This window comes from Macrotis lagotis, chromosome 2 (genome assembly GCF_037893015.1).
Source record: "Macrotis lagotis isolate mMagLag1 chromosome 2, bilby.v1.9.chrom.fasta, whole genome shotgun sequence".
NCBI classification, from domain to species: Eukaryota; Metazoa; Chordata; class Mammalia; order Peramelemorphia; family Peramelidae; genus Macrotis; species Macrotis lagotis.
The window spans coordinates 292522685-292538979 of NC_133659.1; the positions used below are offsets into that span (position 1 = coordinate 292522685).

The 16295-nt window shown below is 36.3% G+C and overlaps 1 protein-coding gene across 9 annotated transcripts in view; it reads left to right on the plus strand.

The window, feature by feature from the left end:
* Positions 1-16295, plus strand: part of NAV3 (neuron navigator 3) — a 1126484-nt gene that overhangs the window by 908433 nt on the left and 201756 nt on the right. For 8 of the 9 annotated variants that reach the window (XM_074226484.1, XM_074226477.1, XM_074226479.1 and 5 more), the window contains one exon: positions 14546-14654. In XM_074226484.1, the coding sequence (XP_074082585.1) occupies positions 14546-14654 (109 nt within the window). Of the gene's footprint in view, positions 1-1097; positions 2293-14545; positions 14655-16295 lie in introns of those variants that run through there. The other variant, XM_074226485.1, reaches the window with a different exon arrangement.

The following is a 16295-nucleotide window of genomic DNA, read 5'->3' on the forward strand; positions in this document are numbered from 1 at the left end:
TATAGTTCTATATCCATATAAATACAACCTGAAAGAAAAATATATATTGTATGTATATATACATATATATATATATGAATATGCTACCAAAATATATATTTCCATTAGAGTTGGAAGAAGCATTTTACTAGTTAAGACTAAAAGTAGATTGTGACCCAAAATATAGGATCAGAAAACTGCTTATATATATATTTCTTCATCTTCCTTTTTAATACTAAAAAGGCATTTTATGAGACAGAGGATCCCCAGAAACTGCTCTTTAACTGTTATCTAGTTAATTAGCTGTCTTGGGTGAACCTATAATCCGATATTTACATTGTCTCTGATATTTGAGTTCAAAAGTTTCCTCCAATCCCCCAATTAGGATTATTTCAAGGGACCCCAGAAGACTGAGTCTTTTAGAAATATCAGTCTATATATTTGAAGATTTTTTTATTGCCATATTATAATTTCTCTCCCCCTCCATCGTTGGCTGGAGAAATGCTAAATTCTAAAAGTCATAGTGTGATATTTCTATATTTAATAGCCTCATTTTTTTGCTACACAGAACTTGGCTGGGGATCTGCAATTATTTAGCCTTGGGTTAAAATCAGGATTTTTTTAAAAGTGTGAACTCTATTTTCTCCATCTTTTTTTTTTTTTTTGCCCAGAAGATAGAGAGCTATCTTCATTTTTAAATTTCTTGTGGAATGGCAGAGTGGCTGCTTTGCTAAATGGCTTCAAGAACAAGTATTTGGATATTCTCTCTCTCTCTCTTTTTTTAAAAGAAGCCTGAAGAAGTGGAGTTTCCCTTTAAAGCTGCATCTGTGAGCAGGTGGAGAGTGACCGGCTCCGGGTTTTAGTTTCTTGCCCTGTCGGATTTTACTGGGGAGGAGGCAGGCGGGCTCGCTTCAGCTGTCGGCAGCTCCAGGGAATGATTCTGCCATTCCTCACTTAGGGGCTCGGATGCGCGTCGGGCTGGGTGAGGGGAGCTCCGGGGGCTGGGGGGCGGCTTGCCCGCTCCCTGGGTGGGCGAGCGGGGCTAACATTGGCGCATCCCGCCCCGGCTCGGCCCTGCTGGGAAACCTGTGGCATGCCACGCTGGACAGCTCCTTCTGCCCTCTCCCTTGGAATTGACCAGGATGCTCGCTGCCATGGCAGCCACTGCGGTAGCAAGGAAGACTCATAGATCTGCGAATGCAGGTTGAATACGAAAACGCAGGCAGGCTGGCTCGCTTGCTTGCTTGCTTCTGTGGTTAATTCCAGATCTTACTGAGCTCCGATGGAGGGGCTGGACTTCGCAGGCAGCTTATCCAGAGTAACGCGGCTGTGGATCGGGTTCCTTTCCAGCTGATCAGAATTGGGGGAAAAAAAAAAGCTTCAGGCATCACTTGGAGTCTATCTACTACAGTGCCGTCTAGAAGGCAGGAGAAGCCACAGAGGGAAATGTGGGCCTGGCGTTGGAAGCAGACCGGTGATTGGACAAAAAAGGGGAAAAAAGATTACTTTTAGGTTGGGGCATGGTGTTGGATCAACTCCCTTCGGCTTCTGAGAAATCCCAGCCAAAATGGTTGTAAGTACTGCAGACTGAATTTTAAGCAAGGAATGTGGGCTGTCTTTACCTGTGGTATCCCCCAGATGCCTTGGTTTTTGTTATAAAGGTAAACTGTCTGCATAGCACGTGCTGATCAGAACATGAAGGTTCAGTTAGAATTTCAGTAATCGAGATAGTGCGGCGTGAAGTTTAGTTAAAGAAGGTGAAGCAAGACATTGGAGGCAACATGTACCGGCCAGCTGAACTCTCTGTGTTTAAGGGCAAGGAGACTAGAAGGAATGGAGCCTGTCTTCAGAAGCAAAAGTCACTGACCAATCTTTCCTTCACCAGTGAGAGCGAGAAGAGACCCAATGTGCGCAAATCAAATTGGTTTGGAAATGCTGCCAGGGCCAGCCAGAGAGACTCCCATTTTGAAGGGAGAAATCCGCTATCTCGATTTCTCTCAAAGTCAGTTCAATCGCTCTATCACACCAGTAGCTCAGGGGCCTGGAACCTGGAAACCCTCCTGCCCACTGGTGGCAAGACAAGTGCTAAGGGACCCGAAGAGTGGTCTATCCACAAAGACATTAATGGAGACAGTGATGAAGGAAGCAGGTCAGAAGATGACCTTGGTTCTTCTAAGCCCAACAGTAGTAGCAAAAGCTGGACAGAAGATGAAGAAGAAAGTTGCTTGAGAGAAGGGACTGCCCATTTAGATGAGGATGTTATACTTACCATGCTGGGGGACCTGGAGCAAGTGCTTTATACTGACATATTGGGTAAGTTCCATTGGGCCTGATAGAGTTAAATAACTAGTAATTCTAAATTAAATATTTGCATTAGCTTGATTTCTGTAACTGGTAGGCTGCACAGCAGATTTTTTAAAAATTTGTTTATCTATGTAGATTTGGATATTTTGCATATTTCTTTTTTTTAATTAAATTTCCTTCCTTCCTTCCTTCCTTCCTTCCTCCCTCCCTCCCTCTTTCCCTCTCTCTCTCTCTCTCTCTCTCCCTCTCTTTCTCTCTCCTCCCTTCCTCTCTCTCTTCTCTTTCTTCCTTCCTTCCTTCTCTCTTTCTCTTTCCCTCTTTCTTTCATTCATATGTAATGGTAGTTTTCATCAATCAATTTTTATATTTTCTCCTTCCCTTCTCCCTCCCCGTGAGAAAAAGCAATGTTATATAGGCTCTACACCTATAACCATATTTTGCATATTTCTAATTCACAGTTTTTGCTTTAGGAAGATCAGAAATAAGAATAAGAATCCAGTATCTAAATTTATTCTAAGAATGCAAATAATGACTGTCTTAGCTGACATCAGTCATGTATTTTTCAGTTGTTTAAATTCAAAAGTTACAAGTTTATTCATAAATGTTTGTTTTAGTATTCAGTTTTTCCCCTTAAAATGAGGAACAAAAGTCATGCAGTTTCTTGCCTATAGGAGGCGCTCTTGATGGATGGGGGGGCACTGCTTTTGATTTATTTGCACAGGAAATATGGTCTATCTTTGCTACTTCTTCATGGGCTTTTTTTCCTTTAGAAGAAATTAATCTATGAAGATGACATTTAAATGGAATGGTAGGTTCTATGTTTCTCAAAGGTAATCACCAGAATGAGTAGGAATTTTTTCATTCTTTTTACTTGTACTATAAGCACCTGGTACAGTGTTTGAGTGAAGCATTAATAAATATTTCTTGATTGATTTGAATAGAGTCCAGGATAATAGCTATAATAGATATCTATTGTCCCCACCCATAGGAATTCTATTTTTAACCCATATTTCCCTTATTTCCTCTACTACTCACACTAACAGGTACTGGTAATACATTTAGGAAAGCAGATATCAATTTTGTCAGCTTCATTCTTTGCCTTTCACAATTTGACAGAAAATGCTCCCTAGTGGGCACATTTAAGACATTTTGAACAATTATGTGGATGAGTGGTTGTGCTGTGTTCAGACTTTTTAAAGGAGGTCATTCTAGTGCATTCTTGATTTAGTTGTAAATTCCAATATCAAGGTTATTGATTTAGGGCAGAGGTTCATAACCTGAGGCCTGTAGTTTCCCAAGAAGTAGGTGAATGGGTGAATAGATTTCAGGGCATCTGTTAATTTGGATGAAAAAAAATTACATTCTTATTTTCCCCAAGCTCTGACTGGCAACATTTTCCACAGTTGGTGTAAACTATTCTGAAAGAGGATCCATAGGTTTCACAAGGTTGACAAAGAGATCTGTGTGGCACAAATAAGGTTAGATCCTCTTATAAAGTGTCTGATTATTAAAAATAAGATTCAGATTTGCCATTTCTATTTTGCCAGTGCCCATACTCAGTGTGATAGAACACAAAATCTGTTTTGAAAGAAATTAATGCTAAATTTAGAGGTCTTTGCAGGGAAGCATATTTGCATGATAAATTTGTTTCCTCCAAATCCATATTTATAAAAAAATTATAAATGTTTGAAGTACAATTTCATTAACAGCTACTTGTTAAAAAAAATGAGCCCACCTGGCCAATGATTCTTATTTTCACATGCAAGCGTGGGGTCCTGAATGAATGTTTTTGAAATTATATGTAGCTGCCATTTACTTATAGGAAGTCTTATTTAGGGAAATAGATGAAACCTTTGGAACTGGAATCAGGGAGAACTGTGACCACTGTCATCAAGGAAAAATATGTATATCATTCAGCTTTTGAAGTTTGTTTACCTTAAATGGCTTCCACTTCCTTAGATGTCTGAATGGCTGAGGCTAGGTTTAAATCTAAATTGACCAGGATATCCTGTCAGCTGAAGTTTGGCTCATCAGCATTTTACTCTATATGGCAAGCTGTTTTTTTTTTTTTTTTTAACAAATTGTGTAGTATATAAAAGAAGACTATTTAGCTTAAAGACCTGATAGTTATTCTTAGTTCATATCCTTCATCCCTTGTGCTTTGAAGATATGGGAGTAAACTCCATTGATCTTTATTTCACAAGTAACTGGGATTTTTATTTTTATTGTTTTTATTTTGTTGTTGATGTTTTAGATTTTATATTTCCTTGTTCTTGGTCCCCCAAATCTGCACAGGAGTTTTATAAAATGTTAAGTGAAATCCTATCATCTGACATTCCTTGTTGATTGCTCTATGGTAAATGATATCAAGTTGTGGGTGGGTGTGCATATGACACATTGTTCCTTGTGTGTCTTGAATAAGATTCTAGAGAATTACTGTTATGGAAGAATTTCTAAATGTGGTGGTATATGACTTTTAAAGCTTGTTTACTTCAAATACGTACTTTTTTTCATTTTTTTTTTTTTTTGTAGAAGGTAGTTTGAATTTCTGAGGCAGCAATCAAATCCCACTTAGGGAATGGAAGTATTTATGCAGAGAACAATAAGCATAATTGCAATGTGATGGAGGATGAATCATACCACGAACCATTTACTAATAAAGCTGCTTTCAAGTCGATTATTCAAAATTTGCAAAACTTCCAAGAATCTCAGTATCTTTATCATGTCTTCAACACATGACTCAAAATGGTCTTTTGAGAGCTTTCCTTCAGTCCATATATTTTATTCTAACGTGAGCGATATGAGCTATTTATCAAGTTTGGTCTATATTTCATCTATAGAGAAGTAGACTTTCGGGTGGCTTTTTAAAAATTGTTAGCAATTTTATTTCATAGCCTTCTTGAGTAGACAGATATGCTTTAGGAATTTTATGTAAATGACTGGGAATTCATACCATTGAACACAAGACTAGAATTCTTTCCCAAAATGCAACATGCTGTGGTACTCAATATAATAACTCATTTTATGTCCATATAGATGGGTAATAATAGTTTGTGATTCAAGGTACACACTTAAATAATTGCTGTTTCTATTAGAAAATGGCAATGCTTGTAAAGTTAATAAATATTTACAAATGAGGACTGCAAAGGAGAATGGATCCCCATGTTGATGGCATGACTACCATTAAGTAGTGAAAAAATGATGCTAATTTTAGGGAAAGCAAAGTTTAGTAATGATTTCTACTTGCAGCAAAACAAGTAAAAAAACCTTGCAAGCAAAACCAAAATAGTTTGGTTTTTCTAATACTAATACTCAAAAAGAAACCTATAATCAAAATATTACTTTATCAAATGCTATTTTGTAGCATACTTCTATCTATCTATATTTATAATATAATATATATTATATTTTCATATACATGCATGCCTGTGAGTATGGAGTCTTACTAACTAAGGAAGGCCTGCTTTCAAATTCTTAGATGCTCACTAGCTATGTGACCTTGAACAAGTCAATTAATATCTGTTTGTCTTAGTCCACTGGTGAAGGAAACGTAAGACCACTCTAGCTTCTTTGACGGGAAAATGCCATAAAGATCCACCAAGAGTCAAACTCTATTGAACAACTGAACGACAACAACTAAATAATACACATTAACTAGCATTATCACTGTAAATTATGTTTGGTATGTGGTTTTCCCAGGTAACTTTCATTTTGGATTTAAAAATCAGAATGCAATCCATTATAAATATACTTCTTCTGAATATGTTAGAATTTTCCATTGTAATTAATTTCGAAGTTTCTGTTAGACATTGTATAGATATAAATTTAACATTTTTACTACAGTTAGTAATTTTGGGGAACTTTTTATATGTTTCAGTCTTCTTTTAAAGCACTATTTATTATTATTTTAATTACATCTGAATGACATCACTCATGCAAAATTATGTGTAAATTGTATAGGCTTAGAGTATTTTGTTTTTATGTGTTGGAAGAAAGTATGTTTTCTCCCATTTTCTCATTCCCCAAATCACATTCATATGATTGTCACGACTGGAACACTGTGTAGACATTATGATCAGGAAAATCAATGGAGAAATAGGAAGGCATCAAAAGAATGAAAGGCTTATAGCCTTGAGTGGGAGAAGCTAACAAAGGATTCAGTGAGAGAAATGAAGAGTTTAAGATGCCTGTTGTGTTGCAAGAGGAAATTAAAAGGAAGATAAAAGTGAATGTTCAGAAGAGACAGTACAAATAGAATCACTGGAAATACAGATGACATTCTTAAGTTTAATGTGAAAGAAAAGCACCATCACTGAAGTGGTTCAAATAAACCTAGACATGGGGGAAATGAAATTGGTGTTTAGTTAGTAAGCAAGCTTTTCACGTGGCAGAAAAGTCTGAATGTAGCTTAGGAATCCAGAGGGCGGAATAGATGTGATTTAACTCTAAGAACTGAGACTTTCAAGTTGAATTACACTTCAACGATTATGATCGGTATTGTCTCCTCATTTCAGAGCTTTGAAACCCTTTATCCCCCTATCTCTTTTTTTCCCTCATCTTCAAATTTTGAAAACGTTCCCTCTCCTCTCCTCTTCATTTTCTTCTGAAATTCCCACTGCTATTCCTTGATGGTATTGATATCCTTCTCCAGATCTATCAAGATATCTCTCTCTTAAACCACAGATTTATGAGTTCTACAAAGCTTTCTAGTCTGTAAGCCAACTCACACACATACATATAGACATACACATACATGCGAATCATGTCTTGCCTTTTCTCAGTTGATGTACCAATGTTTTATTTTTCAAAAGCTCACCTCTTCCTTGCTTGAAAAAGCAGGAATAAAGAAAAATCATAGGGGAGCAGCCAAGTTCCTCAACTATTCTGAGACTTTTCTTTTTATATCATCAGGTCACTCAAGTTGAGTCATCTATCAAGTGTTAATCACTAGGTGCTTAGTGCTAGGGACAAAAATAAAGACAATCCCTGCCTTCAAGGAACCCACATATAGGGAGAGATATTATGCAACCAAGTATGCCCAAACTAAAAGTATAAAGCATACCAGGGCGGCTAGGTGGCGCAGTGGATAAAGCACCGGCCCTGGAGTCAGGAGTACCTGAGTTCAAATCCGACCTCAGACACTTAATAATTCTAGCTATGTGGCCTTGGGCAAGCCACTTAACCCCATTTGCCTTGCAAAAACCTAAAAAAAAAATTGAAATTAAAACAGGATACCTTCTCTTTCTTACTCTCTCTCTGTATCTTTTTCTTTGTGTCTGCATGTATCTGTGTCTCTGTCTCTCAGTCTCTATCTCTCTATTTCTGTCTCTGCCTCCTTTTTCTTCTCCTTTTGCTCTCTTTCTCTTCCCTTCCTTATTCATGTTAAGATTAGGAAAGTAAATGTAACTGGGATCCAATGGACAGAACTCTATTTACAGATACAATAATTAAATTCTTAGCTTTACTATCAGTATATAACTTTGTACAATCACTTGCTTTGGGGGGTCTCACTTTTCTCAAATGGGAAAGGGATTAAGTTGGAATAAATCATACAAGAGAAAAAACTTCATCTGCTTGGGATAGACACCCCTCCCAAGTTGCTGATGAGTTTGAGATTCCCTTGGTTCCCCTCAACCTGCTTTAGCCTACCTGCTAAAATAGTTTACCGGGGAATGGCCCTTGCACATGCTACAGGTGAGAGTTAGGTGACTCAGATGGACTTCAAAATTGGAAAAGGGCTTGACAGCCTTCAAACCATAAGAGCAATATATTTGCAGTGAAAGATTACATTTTCAAACTTGAAACTCACTTTTGTATCTTTGGGTAATGAATTTATCTTCCCTGAACCTCAATTACCTCATATATAAAATGAAGGAGGTTACACTAGGTTACCACACTGGATTCTTTTAACTCTAGATCTATGATCCTATGATTTATAAGTTTCCTTCCAGATTTAAATGACAGATTATAAATTCCTTCACAGCAAGAACAGTATATTAGTATTTCATTCAATTTCTACCCCATGTCTCTCCTCAATAATATTTTTAATGCTGTCTTATTATTATATTGCCATTCAACCTTCTTACTTTATTTCTCAGTTACCTTTAATTTCTGGAAAATTTCTGTCTCTTGGTCAATTAAACCATTGAACACAAGTTTTTAGGTTTTGTGTCTTTTTTTGGCTATCATTCTGCAGAGGGTTCTTTTGCAAAAATGACTGGACAGATTCTTTTGCTACACAATAACTGAGTCTTTCTCATTCTCTGTGAGTTAACTGCTATGCCATTATGGAAACATCACTGCAGATAGTAATTTAAAATCTAATTTTTTTTGTATTGATTCTGGTTAAAATTTAAGAATTATAATCTACCACATGTGGTCATTGCATTTTTTTGCCTTGACCTTGAATTTCTCTTCTCATTTTGATACCAATGTTAACAAATATCATTTAGTTTTAATGTTAGTGTTTGAACAATGACATTGACAAACTAAAGCCATCTAGAGGAGTACAATCACATCTTCTCTGAGCTTAAACTCCTCAGTCATTCTTCCTTTCTGCCATTCAATCTCGATTAATGGTTTCTTTCCTTGCTGCCAACAGATAAGTTAACATCTCTTCCATACTTAAAAAACCCATCACTTAGCTCTGCCATTCACTTGAGCTATTTTCCTGTATCACAACTCTTTTCCTTGACAAACTACCAGTTAAAGTGACCTACACACTTTTCAACTTGTATCCTGGATCTTGATGCCCATTTTTTTTTTTTTTTTAGTTTTTACAAGGTAATGGGGTTAAGTGGCTTGCCCAAGGCCACAGAGCTAGGTAATTATTAAGTGTCTGAGGCCGGATTTGAACTCAGGTCCTCCTGACTCCAGGGCCGATGCTTTATCCACTGTGCCACCTAGCACCCCCCCCCATATTTAACTGTAACTCCTCCCCCAAAAATGAACAGTCTCTTAATTTTAAGTCTATTGGTTTTTATCAATCCTTATTCTTCTTGTTCTTTGTACACCATTGATTGTTCTCTCTTCCTGAATACTTTTACTGCCTGAATTTTCACAAAATTGTACTACACTGGATAAACTCCTCTTTTGGTATTTGTTTCTTAGTTATATCCATGTCTTTTTGTTTTGTGTAAAAATACTCCATAACTCTTTCCTAGGCCTCCTTATGGTTTCTCTCCAAATATTCTCATTGTTCTCATCTCCTCTTAATCAACATCTATTCCTAAAACTCTATTAATATTAATTATACTATATAATATAATTACTAATAAATATAATATCTGTATCTATTTCCTATATCTATACCTATACCTCTGTCTATATTTGCCCTCCCAACAAATATACCTCTAAAGACCTTACTCCTTTCTCCCAATTTTTTTGCCTTTTCATTACATATGCCTCATTCCTGCAATCCTCCCCATGCTCTCCTCCATCTCTTGGAATCTTTTTAAGCTACTATTTGGGCAACTGGGTGGTGCAAAAGATAGAATGTCAGGGAGGCTCATCTTCCTGAGGTCAAATCTGGCCTCAGAAACTTACTATGTGATCTTGGGTAAGACACTCAACCCTGTTAAACCTCCTCTGTTAAACTGCAGTTTCCTTATAATCCCCTTTGAGTTGGAGAGGAAATGGCAAATCACTTTTTTTTTTTTGCAAGCCAAGTGGGGTTACATGTCTTGCCCAAGGTCACACAGATAGGTAATTATTAAGTGTCTGAGACCAGATTTGAACCCAGGTATTCCTGACTCCAGGGCCAGTGCTTTATCCACTGTGCCACCTAGCTGCCCTGCAAATCACTTTTTTTATCATTACCAAGAAAATTCCAAATGGAGTCATAAAGAATCAGAGATGATGGAAAAATCACCAATCAATGGCAGCAGCAACAACCACAGCAGCAGGGAAAAAAACCAGTGTTTATTACTTTCTTTTCTCTTTTTCTTTCCCTTTTTATCTCAATATAAGTTTCTACCTGGGACTATGTAATGGAGCAACAGGCTTCCTTGAGAAGATAGTTAGATAGATGATACATGCTTTCTTTGACAAGAAATACTTTAGAAAGGATTCAGTTAGGAGTGTTATATAGTTTTTTTAAACAATTTTTTAAAATGTTATTTATTTAAGGCAATGGGATTAAGTGATTTCAGCAAGATCACACAGGTAGGCAATTATTAAATGTCTGAGTCTGGATTTGAACTCAAGTCCTCCAGATTTCAGGTCTGGTGTTCTATCCACTGTGCCACCTAGCTGCCCCCTAAAGAGTTTTTAATATAATCATCATTAAGAATCATTTATTAATTGGCTTTCTTCATCCCTCATGAGGATGGGGGATCCTTTATAACTTACAAAGGAGATCAACTTGGAAAGAAATTTGCACAAGGTTACCATCTAAGACAGGAATGAATTCAACTCCCTAACTAACCCTTCTTCCATCAAAAAAAATTGCTCTTGTATTTATTTCATCTCTTGCTTGGTAGAAAGAATTCCCTTATTCTCCCCTTGCTTTTACTAATATATATGAAGCCTTGGTTCAATTCAAGCCCCTTGCTGGGAGCCCCAGTGATTAGAAAAAATTCATTTCTTTCTCCTTCTGTTTACTCAATCATAACCTCTCTCATATCTGCATTCAATCTCCGAACCAGACAATGAATAGAATCTTTTTTTGGGGGGGGGATGGACCTGTGACAAATATAAAAAGTGAGGAATTTCTTAGAGGAAGGGGAACAAATAAGGAATGGGAACAAGACTCAGGATGAGAGTCAGAGCTATAGAAGGGATAAGGAAGGAAAAAAAAGCTCATCAGTTCTGTTCCTAGTTATGAAGTTAGCTTAAGTTATCTTCCATGTACTCTGTGTATCTTCTACATAGTGATACCATATGTATGCATTCACTTATGCATGTATGAATATGTATGTGTATATATGCATATACATACATATATATATACACACAATGTACATATATATATATATATATATATATATATATATATATATATATATGGAGAGAGAGAGAGAGAGAGAGAGAGAGAGAGAGAGAGAGAGAGAGAAAGAGAGAGAGAGAGACTGAGATTTCCTCCCCCCCCACCCCAGGTTTCATTCCCAGGTATTGTAGTAGCCGCTCCATGGAGACTCTAGTAGTGTTCATAATAACTCAGGATAGGATCCCAGGGTGGGCTATTTCCCTTCCTATTCTTTTTTCTCCTGATTTACCCACACCTCACATTCTCCCCTCAAGCTACTTGCTTCCTTTTTCTTTTTGAGATCTCAGCTTTATCTTTATTTTAGGATGGATTTAGGGAGAAGGCTGCCTTTTCAAGTGCTATCACAGTATCTAAAGTCCTTGAATAAGAACTGAGAATTTCTGTCAGTCCTGCAGGCAGTTATCTCAGCTATAGTCTAATTCCCTAGATTGAAATGTGAAATTATAGCTACATAATACAAGGTTATACATAATACATTCCTCTACATGACTGTCTATTTTCTTTCTAAAACATATACATCTTGTACTATGTTCTGTGGAAAGACAACTAAAATATACATCTAAGCAAACTCCCTCCTTAATTTTAAGTTTAAAAATGCAAAAATTTTTCTCTGTTGCCTTATTTTCTTTTTTCTTTCTCTAATAGGTGATATTTTATTTTTTCCAATTACATGTAAAGACAATTTTCAACTTTCCTTTTTAATATAAAATTTTGAGTTTCAGATAGTCTCCTTTCCCCCTCTTCTGTCCCTCCTTCCTAAAATGGTAAGCAATTTGATATAAATTATATACATTTTCTCTTAATTTTCCAATCACCATTTAACCATCCTTTTTTTCCATATCTCCAAAACTATAGTAATTCTTTCTTCCATTAAAAACAGCATGAGTTGTGCTGTGCTTTAAGGTTTGCAAAGCAAAACACATTATCCTTTATTTCACAAACTCCCTAGCAGTCAGGTTATATTATTATCCCCTTCTTAAAGATGGGGAAACAAACAAAGATTGAATGACTTGTTCAGCTTCATACAACTAGTGTGCATGCAAGGCAGGATTTGAACCCATTCTTCCTAACTCCAGATCCAGTGTACAGATTGTTTTGCAGCTTGAGCTCATGGTTCTCTTATATAATTCTTGATTCCTTTAAAAAGATCCATAACTTTGAATTAAATGGTGAAACACACTCTCACACCCACTCTGCATAGAGATGTTTAATCTGGGGACAATGAAATCTGTCTTCCTTCCTTCCTTTCTTCCCTCCCTTCCTCCCTGCTTCCCTTCCCTTTCCTTCTCCCCTCCCTTCCTCCCTCCCTCTCCTCCCCTTTCCTTCCTTCCTTCCTTCCTTCCTTCCTTCCTTCCTTCCTTCCTTCTTTCCTTCTTTCCTTTCTTCCTTCCTTCCTACCTATCTACCTACATCTACCCATGTACCCATTTACCTATATCTGCCTTTCTACCTATATCTACCTACCATGTATCATCTGTCTCTCAATGACTCTATCTCCATATCCCCCTATCTCTCTACCTATCTACCTACCTTCCTACCTACTTGAGTATCTATTTCAAAAGTGATACAGAACAGATAGAATACACAAAGACCAACTTGGTGTCTCGGTGGAAGGAGTGCCAGGCTTGGAGTCAGAAAGACTCATCTTCCTGAGTTCAAATTCAACCTCAGGCATTTATTAGCTGTGTGACCCTGGGCAAGTCATTTAACACTGTTTACCTCCATTTCCTTACCTGTAAAATAAACTGAAAATGGAAATGACAAGCCACTCCAGTATATTTTTCAAGAAAACCCTAAATGGGGTCACCAAGATATGTGATTGAAATAACGGACCAACAATACAGATATTGGTTATGTGTGTTTGGTTATGTATGTGAGAGAGAATATAACTAGTTCCTTTGTCCAGTGCTTCCTCAATTCAATTCAATTCAATTCACTTTCAAGAAATGGCATCACCTTCCTGATGTCATAGTCCTCTTAGAGAAAGAATGACAAACCACAAATGTCCTTTGTATTTCTCTGTATGTTATGCATTTAAGAGATGATCTTGAGAAGGAATCTATAGGCTTTTCCCCTGCCAAAGAGATCAGTGTAAAACAAACAAATAAACAAACAAGCAAAAAAAAATGTTTAAATAATCTTGGACTAGAGTATCATTGTTTGACTGTACTTTTTTTCTTCTATCCTGTAGTGGGGGAATACTCAAAATTATAGAGGTTAGTTTTTCTAGTTGGTTAATTCCTCTCCCTTCTAAGGAATTTGAATCTAGATAAATAAAGGTCTTAGCAAGTTGCTACCTATCTCCAAGATAGGCTTAAGAAAGACGTTCATTAATGTGTCACGCTAGTGCCACACATGATATAGATAGTAGCAGAGCTGTCCAAAATGGGGCCCATCTATGGCTTTACTAAATACTTTAGTAAACAAAACCGAGCTACCACAGAGCTCTCACTAGAGTGGTAAATCAAAATATATTGTCGGTTGTTTCAATAAAAAGCTTTTAAAAGTAAGGTTGAACAGCTTTGAGATAGAGGACTGAGCGTATCATCTGGTAGATTTGAATTCCAATCTAGCCTCAAGTACTTACAAGCTGCATTGTCCTAATTAATCACTTAACCTCTGATGGTCTCAATTGTAAAACAGGAATTAAAAATAACACCTATTCTCAAGGTTTTTATAAGATCAATTGATATAATATTTATAAAGTTCTCACACAGTACCTGGCTTGTAACAGTTCCTATATAAACAGCATTATTAACAAACATTTCTTTAAGAGTTTACTAGATGTCAGACAATGTAGATTTTTGCCCAAAGCTAAAGCCTAAAGTTGCTAAGGAATCACAATTTATCTCCGTTATCCTTCATATGGTTTCAGTTAGATTATGAATGCTATAATTAAAACCCAAATCAATTGAGATTTATAAATTATGTTCAAAAATATATTACCCCTAGATGGCAATAAAAAATCGTAAGGTCACAGAGTGAATTCTGTTTAAAGTTCTAAATGTGTATATTATTCTTCTAGTGGCGAAGAGAGTTTCAGAGCTAGCACAGGTTCTTTTGTGATAAACTGTGTATAAATGAATATCTTTTCTTTTTTATTACATTTTATTTCCATTCATGTTAACTTATTGCCTCTGGCGTACAAGATCTCATTGTTTTGATTTCTTTTTTCTTTGCTTAATTTTCACAAAAAGGAACAGATCAAAATGATAAATGTGTGACTCTTTGAGAATATTATTTGTAGAGATCTTAATTTAATTTATTTTTCCCTAGGGGAAGACCCAGAAACAAGAAGAATGAGAACAGTGAAAAACATAGCAGATCTGAGACAGAATTTAGAAGAGACAATGTCTAGTCTTCGGGGGACTCAGATAAGCCACAGGTTTTATTCAGTTCTACAATAATGGGGGCAAATAAGATTTTTGGTCAATGACTTTAAAAAAATTCTTTTCTTTGTTAGAAAATTTAATCTGTATTTAGAGGACTGCAATTTATTTCATTAATGGAGAAAGATGAACAATATTGGGAAGTAAATAATAGTTTTGCTATCTTTCATAAGACATCCTTGCTACTGTGAAGGGTCTATTATGTTTTTCTTGTGGGGAGACTGTCTCAACCAGCCCTAAGTACACTGTCTCCATTACCTCTGCAAGGCTTATAGCCTTTAAAAACTAATTTTTTAAATGAGATATATCTTTTATTAGGGAATTATGTAGCACAGGGGAGAGAGTATTGGATCTGGAGTCAGGATGATCATCTTCCTGAGTTCAAATCTGACCTCAATCACTTATTATCTGTGTGATCCTGAGCACATCACTTAACTTTGTCTCAGTTTCTTCATCTGTAAAATGAACTGGAGAATGAAATTATAAACCATTCCAGTATCTTTGCCAAGGAAACCCTAAATGGGGTAATAGGGAGTCAGATACAACTGAAACAACTGAAATACCAATATCTTTTTATTACCAGTTGTATATCTTCATGTCTTACACTTTTATCACATTACATTTTCTTAATGTTAATGATATTTTCTCCAAAAACTGTCAATTCCATCATTTTATGGAAACCTAGATTGCTATGGACCATTATGATAGATCAAGTTTGGAAATGAAATAAAATTAGACACTTATCACCCATTCAATAATTGACAAAATGAAATTTATCTAGAAATATGAAAAAGAAACTCAGGAGCATACAACAGTCCTTCAGAGAGACACAGCTTGTCTCACCTTCACATGGAAATATATTTGATTAATGTGGTATATGGGTACAGATGAGAATGATGACTTGCATGGAAGTAAGACATCTTTCATGCATAAGAAGGATCATTGATTCTTGGTGGGTTGGTCTTTTTGTAATATGGATTAGAGGGGAAGCCATGCCAGTGACCATAGTCTTAGTCTTCTGAACTAATCAAGCCTTAGAGATAGGTGTCCCATCACTTAGGAGAAAAAGGAAAACCCAAGAAAGAAACCAAGAATCAATAATTTAGCTTCCATGGTAAGGATTCTAGTAGAAAGTTCTCCTATAATACGAACAGTGCTAGTTCTGAGTTGAAGATACTTCACTATCCGCTTTTGTCTGTTGCAAGCCTACCTTAGGGTCATAAGATAAGCTTCAAAGAGTGAATTAATGTTTTCTTGGGATACTCCTGAGGAAATCTCTGCCCAGAAGATAGAAAATTAATTCATTCTTTTCTTCTAAATAAGGGTGGAAATTAATTTTAAAGTATTATGTTTTAAGTTATATGAGGTTTTAATATCTCATTATGAAAGTATTACATAACATCTCATTAATAAGGGTGGCACAATTGTGACTTTGGGTGTACAAATTGAAGAAAATAGCAAATTTATAAAATATTAATTCATTGTTGTAAGCATGCCAGGCCACTAGGGCTGAAGATGGAATTTTTATTATTGTCCCAGATGCAAAATTAGCTGCTAACAATGTTGGAAAATCTGATTATCCATGCAATGCAGACTTTGAGAAAATATTTGTCAGCCATTTCCCACATCATCCCAAA